Raw genomic sequence first — 19,815 nt, 5'->3', positions numbered from 1 at the left:
CTGCATACAGTAGTATGTTGTTGGAATCATGAAAGGTTTTTGTTAATAACCATTTAGGTCAGGGAAATGTAAATGTAAATGTATTGTGACTTATATAGCGCACGTATCACCCGAAGGCATCAAGGCGCTTGCCTTGGGAACCCATGCTGGCTTTTTCCCTGTGAGATAACCCCTACTGGGCATCCCCAAGGTGAAAGCCAGGCATCCCGCAGTGGGTGGGCCACCGTAGTGGAGATTAAGCAAGCTATTGCCCAGAGTTTCAGCGTGGGACCCCATGATTAGAGTAGGCACCGAGGCGAGAATTATCGAGTCCGTGGACATTTTTGGGCTCAGGACCCTGCCGCGTCGGGAATTGAACCCTGGTCCCGGGCCAGACCTTTGCATCAGGGTCTGCTGCTCTAATCAGTGAGCCATTACTAAGTGAAGTAATGTTAAGATAACAATCTCCATGTCATATGACATCCATTTTCTGAAATGAGGCCAAGGAGAAAAAACATGCTGTACAGTGCATATGCCTTAGTCACCTGGAGTGACTCCTAATCCAGCCAAAAGAAAGCTGGAGACTTTTCTGATTGATTGGACCACATTCTATTTCTTGCTAGCTTTGGTGCTTTCCAAATGCATTGTTATAATTTCAGAAGGGACAGGAGACACTGTCCCTTGTGGGACTGGATTAGGATCACAGAGCTACAACCAAAGAAAGGAACTGCTGTCTACAGGAACGTGTAAAGAACGAAAGAGCGAGCTCGCTAGCCCGAGTATGGATGACATTGGTGCATCTCAGGCCCGCGTCCTAGATCTACCAATCGAGTATGGCAGATGTTGTGTTTACAATGTTTTTGGACATGCTCGGTGATAAGCTCACCACTCTCTTGTGCATGCTTTATGAACCAGAATTTGAACAAGATGCTATGTATAAGAAAGACTAGAACGCTGTACAGGAGGCTCACAGCCCACCATGCTGGAAGTAAATTATCCTCCTAGGCCCCGGCAGAGGCAACACAAAGTGGACTACACTAGCAGGGGAGCCATTTTTCTACAAGTGCCAAACTGGACTCAGAATTTAGTTTTGACTAGGATGTGAACCAGAAGGAAGTTAGTATGGTTTGTTGTCTAGAAATCAGTACAATGTTGTAGGGACTGAATAGCGAGCAGTGCACAATTCAGAGTTTAGGTTAACTGGAATTGAACATCTGCTGGAAAGACTTATTGGTGATACAAAGCAGTTGTCAGGTTGACTAGTAGTGTAAAACAGGGAACAGAGTTCAACTGGGAATGCATGGCTAGAAAAAGACTCACTGGCAGATGTGGGCTTTTACTAGGTCATGGTCGGGTCAAGCTTACTAGCTGTGCATTAATGGAAATTCAAGTACTGGGACTGTGCCAAGATATAGCCAGTTGTGCATTGGCAATCAGCTCCAGGTTATTTTGTGGATTTATTAATTCCATTGGAACTAGGTCAAAAATGGTCCCTCTGGGAAATCTACCACCGGCATCTTCCGGACTCGCACTTTTTCCAGTATTTTCTGGGTTTCTGCTTTACTGACTCCCCCACTCTGCTCTATGCATGGCCGGCAGGATGGCATGCCTGGCAGCATCGGTGCTCACGTCAGCATACACTAAGACAAGACCAGTATCAGCCCTTAGCTGCCTGTTCGACTGTTGCCGGAATTCCCGTGCTTTGATCTTGTGATAATAACGGAGTGAGGATCATGTATGAATGAGCTCAAAATGGCGTCAGTGTTAGACTGGGGTACATTTACTGTAAGTCGTGTTCAAAGTTGCAGAATCAATTTTAAAGCAGCGAATAAAGAAGCCATTCTGGGCATACCTTGGTCTCTGTTTCCAGTGACGGTTCTGCAGCTAATGCGCATTTGGTCCTGTTTGGCAGACAGCTTAATCAGAGAGTTCCGCTCATTGCAGCCGCCCTCTATCGCCTTCAGCTCCACACCTGTCAGAGGAGGAAATAAACTAGCGTTAAGAACGACAAGCCAACAGAAGCAGAGACCTTTCACCAAACTGTGCTGCTGTAGGGGCTTCACTCAGCTCTATTGAAGTACATTAGATCTGTGCTGTTGTAAGCTTTAACCACTCCAGACCTGCACACATAATCTAAGAAACTCACCCTCTTCCACAGATATGCACACACATGCAAAAACACGCTCACGCACTGAAGCATGCATGCACAAAAGAACAAACATGCATACAGACACACGCACATACATTCTTCAATTTAAAAAAAATACATTTTAATTTCCCTAGTGAGCTTTATTTTAGCGTCTCTCATCATATTCCATTCAGTTTATTGCACTCACTGTTCGTTACGGAACGTTTAGGTGAACAAAGCATTTGCAAAAACAAATACACATACAAGCTGGAATGCTATGATTACTTTTGGTAATCCCCATTACTCTTAGTCCTACGTGTCCTCGACCCAGTCATCACTCATGAGGTATCCCACAAGACAAAACAGGAAACACTTTTAGGCTCCACCCCCCTCCTGCCAGGTGCTATATCACTCCTAACCACTAGAAGCACATCCTGACACACCAAGCAACAAAGGCCTGGACAGAGAGGGAGGGTGGGAAGTATGAACGGGTCGAGGACAAGTAGGACTAAGAGTAATGGGGATTACCAAAAGTAATCATAGCATTACCTCTACGTCCCTCGTCCTCGACCCAGTCATCACTCATGAGGCATACCAAAGCAACGCCCAACCAGGCCTTTGGCACACCAAACACAGCAAAACACAGACCAGACACAAAGGAGTGCAGCAAGTGAAAGTGCAAGAAAACACACAGAATCAGAGTGGGGAGGGGGGCAACCCCCACAGCTCGCAACACCCCACGACCAAAAATGGTCCGGTCAGAAAAGGCACAATACAACCAGTAGTGTCTCACAAACGTAGACTCGGAGGCCCAAGTCCCCGCCCACCAGATTCTATCAAGAGACACTCCAAGAGAAGCAGCCCTAGAGGCAGACACACCCGAGTGGAACGCGCCCGAACCCCCGCCGGACAAGGCAAACCAGCACCAAGAGAAGCAAGAGTTATGACCGCCACAATCCAGTGACTCAGAGTAAGCCTGGAGGCAGCTGCACCCTTACCAGCCAAACCAAAGGTCACAAAGAGGGAGTCAGGGGAGCGAAACCCCTCAGACCTAGCCACAAAAATAGACAAGGCACTCTTCAGATCCAAGGAATGAAGCAAGAGCTCAGAAGGAGAAGAAGGAGAAGGACACAAAGTAGGAAGAACCAGCTCCTGAGAAGAATGGAAGCGAGAGCGGATCTACGGGACAAACCCAGGAACCAAAGAGAGCACCACAGCGCCATCAAGAAAACACAAAAACGGAGGAGAACAACGCAAGGCCGTAAGTTCCCCCAGCCGTCTCGCAGAAGCAACAGCAACCAGAAAAGCCACTCCATAGGACAGGAACTCAAGGTCCACCGACTCCAAAGGCTCAAAGGGGGAGGATTGCAAACATCCAACATCCAGGAGGAGGCTTTCTTTCTTGCTGGAGGGGAGGCTTTCTTTCTTGCTGGAAAAACCCTACCTGAGGACGCACATTTCGCCACACGCAGCCTCTGACCCTGGGTGCAGTAACGCTGTAGGTCTCGCCGCCATCACCAACTCACGGCGGCTGGAGACTACAGCTCCCAGTGGGCTTTGCGTGCACTTCCGGTTCCCGCAGCCAGCGCGCCCGGCGGCGCTACAAAGGCGGGCCAGCCCCTCGGTGGAGCGGGAGGCTTTCTTTCTTGCTGGAAAAACCCTACCTGAGGACGCACATCTCGCCACACGCAGCCTCTGACCCTGGGTGCAGGAACGCTGTAGGTCTCGCCGCCATCACCAACTCACGGCTGCTGGAGACTACAGCTCCCAGCGGGCTTTGCGTGCACTTCCGGTTCCCGCAGCCAGCGCGCCCGGAGGCGCTACAAAGGCGGGCCAGCCCCTTGGTGGAGCGGGAGGCTTTCTTTCTTGCTGGAAAAACCCTACCTGAGGACGCACATCTCGCCACACGCAGCCTCTGACCCTGGGTGCAGGAACGCTGTAGGTCTCGCCGCCATCACCAACTCACGGCGGCTGGAGACTACAGCTCCCAGCGGGCTTTGCGTGCACTTCCGGTTCCCGCAGCCAGCGCGCCCGGAGGCGCTACAAAGGCGGGCCAGCCCCTCGGTGGAGCGGGAGGCTTTCTTTCTTGCTGGAAAAACCCTACCTGAGGACGCACATCTCGCCACATGCAGCCTCTGACCCTGGGTGCAGGAACGCTGTAGGTCTCGCCGCCATCACCAACTCACGGCGGCTGGAGACTACAGCTCCCAGCGGGCTTTGCGTGCACTTCCGGTTCCCGCAGCCAGCGCGCCCGGAGGCGCTACAAAGGCGGGCCAGCCCCTCGGTGGAGCGGGAGGCTTTCTTTCTTGCTGGAAAAACCCTACCTGAGGTCGCACATCTCGCCACACGCAGCCTCTGACCCTGGGTGCAGGAACGCTGCAGGTCTCGCCGCCATCACCAACTCACGGCGGCTGGAGACTACAGCTCCCAGCGGGCTTTGCGTGCACTTCCGGTTCCCGCAGCCAGCGCGCCCGGAGGTGCTACAAAGGCGGGCCAACCCCTCCGCGTCGCGGGACGCGCGCGGGCGGCGCCGGGCTGAGCCCGGGCAGAGGGCGGGCCGTCTGTGGCCGTCCGGGGCCGGCAAAGGCTGGGCTGGGCCACCCCCCTTTCATCTTCTGCCACGGTTCCAAGCCCAACTGCAGGTCCTATTCTCATTATGTCTACTCGCTCCGGCAAAGCCCTGAGGGGTGGTGGAGTAAGTGCATTAGGGGGCTCCACGATGATTGGCACTATGGACAAATTCATCACCAGGGTGGCCAACGTCATTGAAAAGGAGATCGCTATGACGGAACGCCGCCTCTCACTTGACCTCCTTCCATCTAAGCGTTCATCCTTGGGAGCTGCGGCACACGCCTTGTCCCCACCTACTTTTATTTCTACAGCACCTCCGCCTGGGCCCCCATCTGATGAGCAACACATTGTAGCCCTAGAGGCAGGAATAGATAGGATAGAAAGCCTTATATCAATCCCTTCTCCAAGCAGTCGCTGTACTGAGGTTATAGATCCTGGTCCTTCTCACCCTATAGCCAGCGTTCCTGATAACAGGTCTCAAATTGATTCCACTGTTCCCACACCTGACCCACAACCACTGCCCCAGACTAGACCCTCACGGGTACATAGGAAAAGGAAAAGGGGGAGTAATATTCGGAAGGGAAGCCACTCCATGCTCTACAAGCGCTCTAGGACACAGCTTCATAGGGGTACCTCATACACAGATGCTGGAGAGCTGGAACTCCTCAGGAATTCTAGCCCCCCCCAGCACGCTGCTGAGCCCCTGATACCTTCTCCCTTGGCTACAGTAGCACTTGTCCCGCCAAAACAGGGTACCTCTCTCGAGTCTCTCGAGAAACTGGTAAAGTCTCTGCTTAATCCTTTACTTGACCAAGTCAAGAGCCTGGGGGACAGACTGGACAATTTCGAACAGGCAACCAGGGACAACTTTTTCTCCCTGAAAACTCTGTTGAAATTGCAACCTAAGCCTAGTGAGATTAACTCAGATAGGAATGTTGCTAAAGAGGTTCCAGTGAGCCAAACATCTGGGGACCAGTCGACACTGCCGGCCAAAACATTGGCTACAGGGAAAGCCCCAACCACTGCCCCTGTGGCCAGTGCAAAGCAGGTAAGGCCGAGTGATTCCATTCATGTAGCCCAGGTGCATGGCACTTCTCCCTCAGCAGTGTGGGCATCTGCGCCGAACCCTGCTCAAAAGAATTCCCAGAAGAAAGGGGCTGGTCCCAATGTGCATTCGGCTTCCGCTGCGATGGCTAAAACCAACGGAGTAGCATCAACCTCTAAGGCTATCCCCTCCACCTCTTTGCCTAAAAATCCCCCTCTGTCCAAAAATCCCTCCTTGCCTAAAAAACCTCCCCCAGTGGCCACTCAGCAGATTCCGCCACGCAAGTGTCCCCCGGTAAATCTCCCACCCGAATGCCACCCGTATGTTGTTGTTCTCACCAAAGTCCCCCCTTTAAAAGAAACACAGCAGGAAACTCATCAGGCTCTAAAAAACAAAGTCATCCACTGGATGAAAACCAATAGACCCCTTCCACTGGGTGTAGATGGCCTGATTCTTGGGGTGCGCAGGGTGGGTTGGATTGGACATGGGAAAAAACCCTTCGAGGGAGATTGCGTGGTGGTCAACTTCCAAGATATAAGAGCCGCCCACTCAATATGCTCCCAAGGACGAACGGCCAGTCCAGGAGTTGATGCTGTCGACCTAACTTTCTTCTACCCGAGGCCGGCCCTGACCACCCCGTTCTGCCCTGAGGGGCCCCAGTCCCAAAACATCGCCCATGGTCATCTTCCCCAGGGACTTTTTCCACAGCAGTCACATCCAGTTCCACTAATGTGGAATTGGGGTTCCTGGGGTTGCTGACGCTGTGATGTCTCTGGGGAGGCCCCTGTGGCTTGGAGTCCTGTTGTTGAGCCCACCCCTTTTTCTAAATTCCATAGCCCTTCGATCGCACCACAAAGTCAGGTCACTGCAGAGATTGCAAAGAGCCAAGGGGAGGTGAGGGCATCTCCCGACCCACTGGTTAGCTTCCCTGCTGTGGGTGTTGTGGACACGCTGTCTCCTGTCGGGAACTGTAGCATTGCGGCTGTGACGGACCCACCGTTTAGGGTTTTCAGCTGGAATGCGGCAGGCCTCGAGAGGAAGCTAGCGTTGCCGGACTGGAATTCGCTAGTGGAGCAACACTCCATATGCCTGTTCCAGGAAACCTGGAGCAGGGAGCCTCTGCACAAGGCAGGATATTCCACCCATTTTCTGCCAGCAGTCCTTAGTGGAACTGGCAGGGGACGCCCTTCTGGTGGCCTCCTCATTTGGGTGGCCTCTGAACTTAATTGCAGGGTGGTGGAGCGGGATACCAAATGCCCGGACCTCCTTAATATACTGCTGAAAAACCCCCAGGGCCGAGTTATCTTAAACATCTTTAACATTTACGCCCGAGGTACAAAGGGGGGTAGAGAATCCCCAGTAATAACTTGCCTAGAAGCCCAGCTTCGCTCGTCACCTTACAGGTTTTGTACTTTGGTGGCGGGCGATTTCAATTGCACCTTCGAGCCCCTGGACCTCGACATCCTAAAAGATCAAGAGGAACACGATACCAGGTGGGGGATTCCGTCCCTTGAACTTAGCCCTATCAAAAAGTGGACTGAAGTGGCCCTTCAAATCAACTCCATATGTATGGAGTTTGGCCTGAGGGCTGCTAATGGCAGGACTGGGTCTGATAAAGAAGGGGTCCATACCTACAACAGGCCAGGGCACACGTCACGAATCGATTACTTCCTTCTTGACGTACACCTGTGGAGTATGGTTGAGGACATGGTGATTATACCATCCGTAGAGAGTGACCACAATCTCCTCTCTCTCACCTTGTCTCACAGGTGGCTAATTAGCCCTGTGACCAGAACTACTCGCAACCCCGCCCCGGACCTGTCAGTGGTTTCTAACTGTGGACGGCGGTTAAAGTGGGCGAAGCTGGCACTTTCAGAGGAGAAAACTTCTGCCATTAGGCAGCTTCTTGCCTCAGCCCTAGATAATCTTGACCCCCAAGAGGATGGGGTGCCGGAGGTGGCCTCTAGGTTCTGCACTATAACCCAGGCCATCAGTGACCTCTTTGTAGCTCCGACTAATACTAACAGAAGGAAACCGTGTTCACGGGCTAGACAGGGCTGGTTCAACCAGAAGTGCAGGGAGGCGAAGTTGCTTCTTATTGAAGCAGTTAAGTCCAAAATTCCATCTAGGACTAGGGTGGCCAGGCGGCACTATGCACTCTGCCAAAAAAACGCTAAGTTGGAGTGGGAGGATAATTTCTGGCAGGACCTCCTGGCTGCCAGTCGCTGGAAAGACGCCAAAGGTTTTTGGGATTTGGTGGGCAACAGGAACCGTCCTGACGACACACTGAGGACCTGTACCATCAACGCCCAGACATGGTTCTCCCACTTCCAAAATCTTTATTCTGCCGTTGAAGGCCCATTAAATGACCCCTTCATTCTCCCTCCCTACACCCTAGCTCGAGACCTGGAACTTTTTTCTGTTTTGGATGTCACAAAGCAGATCAAAACCTTGGTACCATTAAAAGCAGCTGGTCCGGATGGCCTGCCAGGCGACATCCTCCGAGCTTATCCTGAAGAATGGGGGGCATTAATTTCCGCACTTCTTAATGCAATCATTGAGGGAGGTCTTGTGCCAGATTCCTGGAGAGGTGCCGAGGTAGTCCCCATATACAAAAAGGGCAGCCGGGATCTACCTGGGAACTATAGGCCCATAAGCCTAATAGACTCGAGCCAGAAACTGGCGGGGAAAGCCATTTTGGGGAGGATCTCTCAATGGGTGGATGAAAACCACATCCTGTCCGACATGCAAGCCGGGTTCCGTTCAGGCACCGGAACTATCGAACAGGTCTTTAGGCTCCTGCTATTATACTGGAAGGTGGTGGAGCTAGGCAAAGGCAGCCTTTACTTGGCTTTTATTGACCTAAAGACTGCCTTTGACCTGGTTCCTAGGGAGGAACTTTGGAGGGTGTTACATGGACTAGGGATGCCCCCATATATACTAAACGTCCTTATCAAACTGCATACCAACACCTATGCCCAGGTTAGATGGGGGTTGAATGGGGAAAAGACCGACAAGATCAGGGTCGAGAGGGGAGTAAGGCAGGGTTGTGTCCTGGCCCCCACCTTATTTTCCCTCTATATCAATGGGGTGGTAGATCACCTACTCGGCGAACCAGCAGACGCTCCCATTCTGGGAGGCGTAAAAATTCCAACTTTGCTGTTCGCCGATGACACCCTCCTCATCTCTAAAACCCCCCAAGGTCTCCAGACACTACTGAACCGCTTCCAGGGCTTTTGCACCACCAGGGGACTTGTCATCAACGTGGAAAAAACCAAGTACTTAGTTATGCATCCACCTCGTAAACTTGGCCGTCCTCCCATTCTGAACACCACACCCCTTGAAAGAGTGGCAGAATTTGATTACTTGGGAATCCGCTTAAACGATGCTATGAGCTGGACCGCCCACATCAATAAAATGACAATGGCTCATAAAAGGGTGGGGGGGGCCCTCCTCAAGGAGTTTAACAACTCAACAAAACATTGTGTCGCCCCTCTATTAGATATATATAAAGCACGTGCGGTTTCTGCGTCACTCTATGGAGCTGAACTGTGGGGCCTAGGCAAAGTGGATCTACTGAGCAAGGCTGAAAATAAATTCATTAAAGACCTCCTTGCCATTCCATCGAGCAGTCCGACTATTCCAGTCCTCATGGATGCTGGCTGTAAAGCAATAGGGGATCAGGCCCGCCTTCGACCCCTCCTGCTCTGGGCTCGCCTGTGGAGGGTACCGGAGCTAAAACCTTATGCTGATGGCCTAGCAGAGGTGATGCACTCCGACGGTTGGCACCGCATCAAATGGCTGAAGGAAATTAAACATCTTTTAGGGGACCTTGGCCTGGACTCCTGCTGGCTTAGCCACTCCGCCCCTTCAAAGGAGTCCCTAAAAAAACTTTATTGGGAGTGGGTTCGTGCAAAGCGCATCAGCAATCAGCAGCACTGCAAAACCACCGCAGCCTTCCTGCTGATAAAAGATGTCGTCGCCTACGAGCCGTACATGGACATAATAACAATTGCCATGGACCGGTCCTTGTACATTAAATTCCGGTTAGGAACCCTACCCTTGGCCGATCTCTGCTCCAGGTGGAATAAATCCCAGCCCTCAACACGCTATTGTGCCCTTTGTCTTGATAAACCTGAGACGGTGCCACACTTTCTCTTTGAATGCCCGGACTATGGACGCCCCAGATCACGTTGGCTTGGACCTATCTGCAGAGAATTGGGTACCCGTCAGTATTCTGTTGCCCTTCGGATTCTTTTAACCAATACAGCCCCTCCCATTGTATGTGCCGTTTCCAAGTTTTTAAAATGGGCCTGGTTGATTAGACTTAGAAGACTGTCCATTTCAATCTAATCCTTTTTTAACTAATTTATGCTCACCAAATGTGTTTTACTCTTTTTCCTAATGTTCAGTCATACTTTTTTGACATGCTGTTTTTATCTTTTGTACTGCTTTTATGATATATGCATATCGAAATAAAGCTATCAATCAACCAATCATCCAACACCAAAAAAAGATTCCAAGGGGGCACCAGGGAAGAAACAGAAGGGGAAGAGAGAGAGAAACTCCAAAAGAGGCGAGAAACCAACAAGCCATCCGAAGGTAGAAAAGAATCCGAATACCGGAAGGCACGGATAGCAGACCATTGGCCTCGCAAGGTAGACAAAGCAAAGTGCTTCTGAAAGCCATCTAGAAAAACGGAAGAACAGAAGACACAGGGCAAGAGGTGGGAGACAGACCAAAGGAGTAACACCACCCAGAAAAAGAAGACCAGCGCTACGAACAGGAAGCCAAGGTAGACAGCCTACGAGAGGCCTGCATTACAGAAATGATGTCGTCGGGCAGACCACGGACCCCAAGAGACAACCGGTCAACCTCCAGACCGCCAAGGTGAGAGGAACCAGAAGGGGGGAACGGGGACCTCAGAGTAGAGGGGTAGCGGGGCAGAAGCCAAGGAGGGCCCACCGCCAGGCCCAGCAACAGAGGAAACCAAGACCTCCTCGGCCAGTGTGGTAGAACAGCCACCACACAAGCCCACTTTCGCTGAACCTTCAGCAAGAAGGCAGGAATCAGAGGAAAGGGAGGAAAGGCATAAGGAAACAAAGGAGGCCACTGGGGAGAAAAGGCATCCACTCCCCAGGCGTCCACCTCCGGAGACCTGGAGCAGAACAGGGGAACTAGGGCATTGGAACAGGAGGCAAACAGATCCAGATCCGGAGTCTCGAACTCCTGGCAAAGCAACCTAAAGGTCCGAGGAGCCAGACACAAATTGACAGAGACGAAGGAAACCTCCGGTGCAATGAATCCGTCACCACGTTGTCCACACCCCGAATGTGCTGTGCAGACAGGGCCAGAAGATGATGCTCCACCCAGACCAAAATGGAGCAGGCCACCAGATTCAGGGATGAACTGCGGGTCCTGCCCCGGTGATTGATAAAGGCCACAGTCATCGTGTCGTCCGATCACACCAGGACATGGCAACTTTTCAGACGAAACAGGAAGAAACGAAGTGCTCACTCCAAGGCAGACAACTCCCTCCAGATGGACGACCAGCACGACTCCGACGGGAGCTAAGGAGCCTGCACCGCCCAAAGATCCAGAGTCGCACCCCAGCCCAACGCGCTGGCATCTGCCGCCAAAACCAGAGGAGGAGGCAAATGAGCACACATCCCTTTGGAAAGTGGGAAGAATCCAGCCAGCACTGGAGAGCAGCCACAACGACCAGAGACACAGGCACAGGAACAGCACAGGCCAAGACAGGAAAGGGGACCTACCTCTGCACATGCCACAGCCGAACCCCGACCCAGGGCACGGTAAACACAGATGCAGGCATGTGACCCTGAACCTCCAGCCACTGCAGGAGGGCAGCCGCTGCCAGGGACAACAACATCCTCAAGTACAATTGAAGGCGATGAATCCGGGCGTCCGGCCGGAACACTTTGTCCCATACAAAATCGAACACAGCTCCGATGAAGGTTCTCCGGGAGGCAGGCACTAGGTGATACATCGGTAAGGTGATCAAGAACCTGAGTTCCCTGAGCGCAGTCAGGGTCAAGAGAAGGTGGCGAGACATGACCTCCATAGTCAGAGCCTGAACCATCCAGTCGTCCAGATATGGGAACACGGACACCCCCAGGAGATGGAGATGCGCCCCCCAGAGAGCCACCACCTTGGGGAACATCCAGGGGGCAGACCGAAGACCAAACGGAAGGACGTAGAACTGCCAGTGCTGACCCTCCAGGCAGAAGCGCAGGAAACGCTGATCCCCCACAGCCACTGGGACGTGAAGATACACATCCTAGAGATTGAGAGTGGAGAACACCCAACCAGACAGGATCAGCAGAAACACCTTCTGGAGAGTCGCCATTGTGAACTGGAACTTTTACACAAACAAGGTCCTACCCCGAAGGACAACAGGGACAACCGCAAGCCTGCTGACCAAAATATGAACCCCTTCCAACAAGGCCAGACGGCGGGAGGCCATAGTCAGGAACGCTGCGTGGCCAGACCCAGCACCCCGCTGGGACTACTTCAGAAACGTCCGCGGAAAAAACCGGCCAGTGCCACGCTGACTCCTGAAGGAGGATTGTTGAAACCTGGAAGGCTGGAGGAAAGACCCGGCACCGTAGAAGGAGGAACCCCCACGGGCGGAAGGTCACGAAAAGACAAAGAACTATTGCGTTCTTTAAAGACCTTATGCAGCTTCACTGTAAGAGAGTCACCAAACAGATGGGTGCCAGCGAAAGGTAGCCTCGAACCATGGAATGTTGGGCCGCGTTTGTCTTCCAATCCCCCAGCAACAGGTCTCGACGGGCAGCAAAAAAAGAAACCACAGGACATCGCAGAAGCCCACATTGAAAACAAACGTGATGTCCGACAGGAAGTCAGTCCGGCGATCCATGGACTCCAGCAAGACCGGACAGCCACCACCCTCCAGCATAGCGGAAAACAGGAACTGGAAAGCAGACATCAAAGACAGGGCAACATAGGTCCCATAAAGGTCAGATCGAACAGCAAAGCGAGAGCCAGCACAAGAATCTTTAAAAGCTGATCGACCATAACATCCACGCCGTCCCTCAGGATGCTATGGAAGGACGCCCCACAAGACTGGCCACAACGGAGCCCAGCAGGACAGAATCAGGCAAGGAGTCCGCCAAACCCCATAAAGGATAAAGCACGGACAGAAACCTGGCCATGGGGATGTGATCCGGGACCATCCATTCACTCAGCAGGATGTCCAACACATAAGGGCGTACCGGCAGAGAAGAGGCAACAGGCCTCCCAAACAGAGGCAAGACCGAATCCTGAGAGGTGCCTGGCGCAGAAGGAACAGGAAACCCCACATACACCCGAACATGGAAAAGGACATCAGGCAAGAGACCCCTGGAAACACACTAGCCCAGAAGCACAGCAGCAGCAGGAGAAGACCCATCAGAAACAGCAGAGTTGAGGAAAACGTCTGAGGAAAAGTCAGAGGCACCAGAAGGACCACCAACAGCCTACTTGCCCGCCATCAAATCAGACAGTGCCACCAGGATAAGGTGAGTAATCCGACCAACATCCACACTGGCCAGCATCACAGGAGTAGCCGAGTCCTCACGGCATAGGAGAAGAAATCATCCTCGAGCAAAGATGCACAGCCAGAAAGCACAAAGCAATAGCAGCAGTAAACACAGCATAACATGTCCCCTGAATACATAAAGAGGGAGAAAACAAATCAAACAGCCACAATGTTTGTCAAGTGACTGTGTTACCGTAACAGCGACCTGTCAGCATTTTGCACGAGTCCATACCATGCATAGATGTAGTTGCAGGTACTCCGAACTGTGTGACGGGAAGAACACACAAGTCCTGGTGAGACATATGCTGCTTAGCTCGATCGGTCCATGGAGCCAAACATCGGACCCAGGGAAGGGTAGGCCCGAAACCGGCAAAACGAACCGGAGGCCGCAGCGAACCAGGAATCCGATGAGAGTGGAAGGGGGCGTCATCCAAAAGGGAACCCGCGGCCAACAGCAAGTGCGGGCCGACAAGTCATCCCGCTGCAGGAAGAGCGCCCAGCGCAACGACAGGCGCGGCGGAGCCCACCCAGGCGCCTGACGGAAAGGCAAGCCTGCACCAGCGATGAACGCCCAAGGGGGAGGAAACGTAACCACAGAGCGCCCAAGACACGGCCAAGCGCTGGGTCAAAATCGCGTACCTGCACCTCCAGCTGCAGCAGGAATGGCACATCGGCTCCACGAGGCTCAGAAGGACCGGGCTCCAGCGGAAACGGAGGACCTCAACATCCACAATGATACGGACACCATGCAGCATAAGACTGGGCAGCAAGAACAGGGAGACCCGCGGAGCCACACAACACAGGTCTCCCGAGCCCAGGAGGAGACAGGGAAGCCCAGCAGCCCAACTCCACAGCATCCCACGACGGTCCACGAGAGCCCCCAAAGCCCAGCAAAGGAGGAAGCCACAGGAGAAGTGAAGCAGGTAAGTGCCCGGCACTCACCCATGCGTCTCCCATCAAGTAAACCACCGACAGGAAACAAAACAGGATATGCTTCGAGTGGTTAGGAGTGATATAGCACCTGGCAAGGAGGGGGGGTGGAGCCTAAAAGCATTTCCTGTTTTGTTTCCTGTCTTGTGGGATACCTCATGAGTGAAGACTGGGTCGAGGACGAGGGACGTAGAGGTAATGAACGCGTATGAACAGACACACGTATATACACTCCGGAAGCACATTTGCAACTATTGCATTTGACAACTAATGCTCCTGCTGCTGTGCCAATGAAGGACCCTTCCACCTCTCTCCTACATGCCTTTTCTAATGTATGACCGATATTGGAAGATATTTGCTGTTTCTGAACCAACACCTCACTATTGTGAGCACTCCAAAATGGCCCTCCTCCTAACCTGTCAGCTAACGCCACCTCACTGGTAGAATCTTCCAGCAGCTGCATTATGTTCCATGGTGTTTGCATATAGAATCGCTGGGCAGTACTAAAGATTACCACTCAGCTCTCTCAATGGACCTAATTATGATCTACAGTAACTTTGGCTCTTATAAAACTGGGGCCGAACAGCTATAAGGCAGTATACGACAACAACTCAGTAAATGCAGCTGTATTCTCAACTGTAGCAGCTATTGAAAGAAGGCCCTTGTAAGGAATATCATTTTTGATGACTTGTAATGTGTATCAATTCGTCTTTTAAGGATCTGTCTTCCATGGCTCATGTCAACATAACAGTGGCGGCTGTCTGCGATGGAGAGTGGTGGACGGACAAAACAGTAAAGTAGATTAACTTCATGTCGACATGCATCCCATTATCGCATTGAAGTTAAAATGCTTAACTTTAAAACAGTAATGTAATGCATGTGGGCGGTTTAGGGATACAAACAGACATAAAATACATAACAAAAAACAGGAAATGAAAGTCACTTACCTCTGTCCTCGCTCCGGTGTTCTTCTCTCCTCCACCGAGCCCCAGTCAAGTCCCCTAACCAATCCTGGCACTGCTCTCATGCTGTATGCTCTCAGCACTCCAAAGAGCACTGGAGGCCTTTGCTCGGTCTCAACCCAGCTGTCCAGGGGACCGCTGGGTTGAGAGATTTAAAGTACGCATGTCTGGCTGGCCATAGCAAGACAGCAGCTTTAGAGACATGCACAATTTAAAGTGCCCAGCCAATCACTCCTCTCTCCTGCTTCCTCTCAGCAGTGGTCCTGCCCCGTCCTGGGATTCGGCTCAGGCAGGGGTTTGCAGACCCAATGAAAAATAAAATAGTAATAATGTTTATTACCATTTTATTTTTCACTGGGGGCATTTTGACTAGTGGGGTGATGGCCCCTGCAACATAATATAACATGTAGCATACAACATATAGATAAAGGCTTTGAGTCAGGGCCATTGTTCCAATCATCTCTTTGGGCAAGTCCCATTCAGGCATCGGCGCAGTGAGATGTAAATCACCCACAGCTTTTTGTGGATTTTTGTTTTTATTTCTGTACATTTTCCGTTGGTGACAAGGTCATAAGTTGTCCCTCTCAGGAATCTTGGCATGCTTCCTGGCATTCCCTGTTTCTCATCCTCTCTGTGCCAATTCTATCATTGTCTCTCTCACTCTCTGGATGCAAGCATAACCTGTGTGTTGCTGGCGGGATGCCATGTCCTGCTGCGTCAGCACCCACAACAGCTGCTGCCACTTTGACGAGGCCAACACAATGACCTGGCACCATGGCTTCCTCATACCACCAACTCTATGTGTGCCACCGACTGTCATGGGCATTATTTCAAACTGCATAGTGGGAAAGTGAATGCAAGATAAGTAGCCGGTCCCAGTCACCAGACTTTCAATGACCCACTATGCCTTGCAGTATTGCTGCATATTGGGATTAAGGTAAATATTTGGGGAATGTGATGATAAACAAAGAGTAGGGGAAGAACAGGGCTAGATGGGGTATGACATTTATTTTCATGAAAATGTGAACATTTTATTAAGGTAAACTTAGAATAGAGATTTGTAAACTGTGGAAAGATCCTAGACCCCCACTTTACGAAAATTGGTTGCGTGCTGCATAAGGCATGGCACGTCTGGATTTGGGCTTGGCAGACAATGGCAATAATAATAACATAACATGTACATTTGTAAAGTGCACGTATCACCCGAAGGTCTCAAGGCGCTGAATAACAGGTGTATATTGTTACCCAGCTCAATGGTACTCATTTTATTGACCTCAGATGGATGAAATGCTGAGTGGAGCCGCTGGGATTAGAACCTGTGACCATCAAGTCAAAACACTGGCCCCTACAGTGGATGCATTAGTCTACTGCGCCACCAGATCCGGCTGTCTGGGCAGCGTTGATTTTGTGGGGCGAAGAAATGAGGCTGATCTAAGGCCTCCAAGGTCCTATGATTACACCATGCCTCGTACAAAGAAGCAGGCCTGGTTAGCCCAAGGCGAACGCAAGAACATTGGCCCTGGGCGCCCAGGTCGGAACGGGCTTTTATTGTTAATTTTGCAGATGCCAATGGTGAAATGAGAACTAAAAAAAAAAAAAAAGTTAAACTTAGACGGTCATATTTGCCACATTATAGTCCCCCTTCTCTTTCTACTGTTGACCGACTTGCAATGGAAGGAGGATATCTCCTGCTGTAGGTGTAGGAGTATGTTGTGGATTTATATTTTTGTGCATCATTAACACCTTAGCTGCTTTGGAACGTCCAGCTCCAGTGCTGAACGTTCCATTGCGCAGGTGCAGCTGGAACGTCCAACGGCCGACTGCAGCACTCCTGAGGTAGTGGTGCCGTCGGACGTTGGTATAGGCGCAGCACTTAAGAGGTTAACCCCTTCCACGCTGATGACGAGCTAGGCTCGTCATGGTGTAGCCTCCTCGCACGCTGATGACGAGCCCAGCTCGTCACGTAACATGCGTTTTTTAAAATCTCAGCGTGCGAGCGGAATTCCGCTAGCGCGCATGAGGTTAACAACGTGTACTCTGCATTTTCATAAATGATTTATAGACTGAATTAAGACGATTGCCTTTGAAACAAATTTCCTGTGATGTACATATAAGTATATTTTCTAAGGTGTTTTAGTAAGGCCAAATTTCTGTGTTAAACAAGATGGAAGTCAGCTATGCCACTCACTCGTGCCTCCCCCGCACAACTGCACACATTCAAACTAAAGTTATAATAGTTTACGATTAGCAAAGAGGGTGCTGAATAATTATTCAAGAAAATTGGATAGCGCTGTGGTGCCAAGGTAATGGCATTTTATTTTCTCATGCTCTGATTTGCTGAAGAAATGATACATGTGCTCACACCTCGATGAGGATGAATCTGCAAAAAAATCTGATTTTCCATGCAAGAATTGTGAATAAAACCCTTCATTTTGGGTGTGAACTAAAAGTCTGTTCTATTCTGTTAGATATGCTGCCAGATTTTCTTCTGATTTTGCTGCCCATTGAGACTTATAATATTTTCGGACTTTTGCATAACTCTGCATTTGAGAGCCTTTACGGCATTTGCTCTGTATCACTTATTTTTGAATTTCTGTAATAACGCCCTGTAATTTTTAATTCATTACATTTTAATCATTTGTTGTGCTCATTCAATTTAATAATTTTTAATTAACTTTATTTTGATTGATTCTGAAGATTTGGGAGGCTCTCCGAACACAGGGCTCATTGCCTCATGATATTGAAGTTTAACATTGTCTCTGATCCAGTAAGCGTTAGGAGAACTAATTGAGGTACATTTTCAGATGTCTAAATATTGGGGTACCATTTGCTCCCAAATAGGTGAATGGTGTTGGTGAGAGAAACTTAAGGTGCAGAGAAGGCACCATTCTCTATCTTGAAGCACCATTCCAGCCTCTACAATAGTCACTGCCCCTGTGCTATTTTGGCACTACAATTCCCTGGGAGCTCAGGAGCAGTACAGGGTTACTATTGATGACACATTCTTAAATCCACTTCACAGTTTAATTTCATTCCCATCATCATTCTGGGCCGACATTCTTATGCTAGTTTTCAATGTTCAGCTTTTTTTAGGTCTCAGGTACATGTTGGCTGATCTTTTGTTCCCAATACATAACATACAGCCCTTTGTTTATGATTGAATGGCTTTGGTATTTGTCTCAGTGCCTGTTATTGACTTAATGGCTTTTTCTCATAAACTTGTTTTATATGCCCAGGAGCATTTTTCTCACAGTCTTCTGATTTGATGAGTTGTATCTTTTCACTGCAAATTTCTTTTTTTGCTTTGGCATTTAACATTCAACCAGAGTGCATGCGTTTCTTTGTTATATCCCCAGCTTGTTTCCACTGCACATCATGGTTAATGCATTTGCATGCAAATGGCAATGGAACATGTATTGTTAAAGTCAATAGCTTGGCTATCGAGAGTCGAGAATTATTGGCTTTGCCAAACCTTGTTCCTCCATCTTTTAATTGCAGACTGCAATCTGTACAAGCTGTCGTCAGTAAAGTCGGCACCAATCTAATACGAGTATTTTCAATGCAATCAGTCTGGCATTTGTAAAATTTAGAGCTTCTTGGTGTTGAAACTGACAATGCTTTTTTACTTTTCATTTTTTATTTACAGAGGAGTGATCATATTTTCATAGTGCTATTGCCATTTTGTATGAACTTGTGGCGCTGGAGAACCAGAAAATGGGAAGTAGGTTATAAGGGAGGGGAGACGAGTAGACGAGTAATCTGCTGAATGGAAAAAAAAGTAACAACATCTTGGAAAAAGCAAACACTCATGGGGAATGCAAGATTAAGTAAAGCATGTGATATGTAAGCAAAACAGCATAGTTACCTTAACGCTTTTACACCTATTATTCAGAAATCAATGAGTGTTTTTGCCTGAAAAGTCAAGGACATGACTACAGGGCCCAGAAGGGACCTGTTTCAATGTCCATTGAGTATATCCTTAAAAAATGTAAGCGGTATGGTTTAAAAAGTTCACATCCCTGAACACAGAGCTTCGATACACATTTTATAAACTAAAATAGGGAAAACAGCTGATAACGATCACACTAAACATTTTCCCCTCTATGCATTAACCGGGTATTGCACTACCTCCAGGAATGGTGCACTTCCTGGCCCGGGAAAAACAATGTTGTTCAAAGAAAGACGAGGAAACGAAAGTAGCACTTCACTAGAAAACAATCTAAAGAGGTGCTAATGTGTGTGGGTGTGAATAAAAGCAATCTGACCACTTTGCGACCACTCTGTCTTGCTTTATTTAGTTTTATATTTATTTTTCCTATTTTGAAACAATTTTTTCTCTCTGTCCCGAGGCTGTATTTTGGAGTAGAACAATGTCAGAAAAATTTGCAGCAAAAGTGTTTCTTTCTATTTTGAATCCCTTTAACAGGGGAACGAATAAAGGAAAGGAGAGGAAAGAGAGGGTAAGTGCCGTTTGTTGAAGTCCCGGTTTTCACCAAGTGAGGAGGAGTGAGACAGAGCAGAAAGAGAGGGAATAAGAGGAAGAGGAAGAAACATGGCAAACAATGCAATCCGAATACAGCTCATTAGCTGGCTCAGTAGTACATATTTATGAACCTTGGAAGGAGGAAAAACTGGTTAA

General features: G+C 49.8%; 1 protein-coding gene and 1 pseudogene across 1 annotated transcript in view; both read right to left on the bottom strand.

Moving 5' to 3' along the window:
* The window catches only part of LOC147664074 (adhesion G protein-coupled receptor E3-like), a 328,851-nt gene that overhangs the window by 160,018 nt on the left and 149,018 nt on the right, over positions 1-19,815 (bottom strand). Inside the window, exon 9 of the mRNA XM_086950002.1 lies at positions 1,832-1,951. Within this exon, the coding sequence (XP_086806128.1) occupies positions 1,832-1,951 (120 nt within the window). The remainder of the gene's footprint in view (positions 1-1,831; positions 1,952-19,815) is intronic.
* The window catches only part of LOC147664076 (uncharacterized), a 32,608-nt pseudogene continuing 29,423 nt past the window's right edge, over positions 16,631-19,815 (bottom strand).

The sequence above is a fragment of the Lissotriton vulgaris genome, unplaced genomic scaffold, assembly GCF_964263255.1.
Source record: "Lissotriton vulgaris unplaced genomic scaffold, aLisVul1.2 SCAFFOLD_270, whole genome shotgun sequence".
In the NCBI taxonomy this organism is placed as follows: Eukaryota; Metazoa; Chordata; class Amphibia; order Caudata; family Salamandridae; genus Lissotriton; species Lissotriton vulgaris.
The sequence above is the reverse complement of the archived record's forward strand: the minus strand, read 5'-3'. Positions and strand labels throughout refer to the sequence as shown.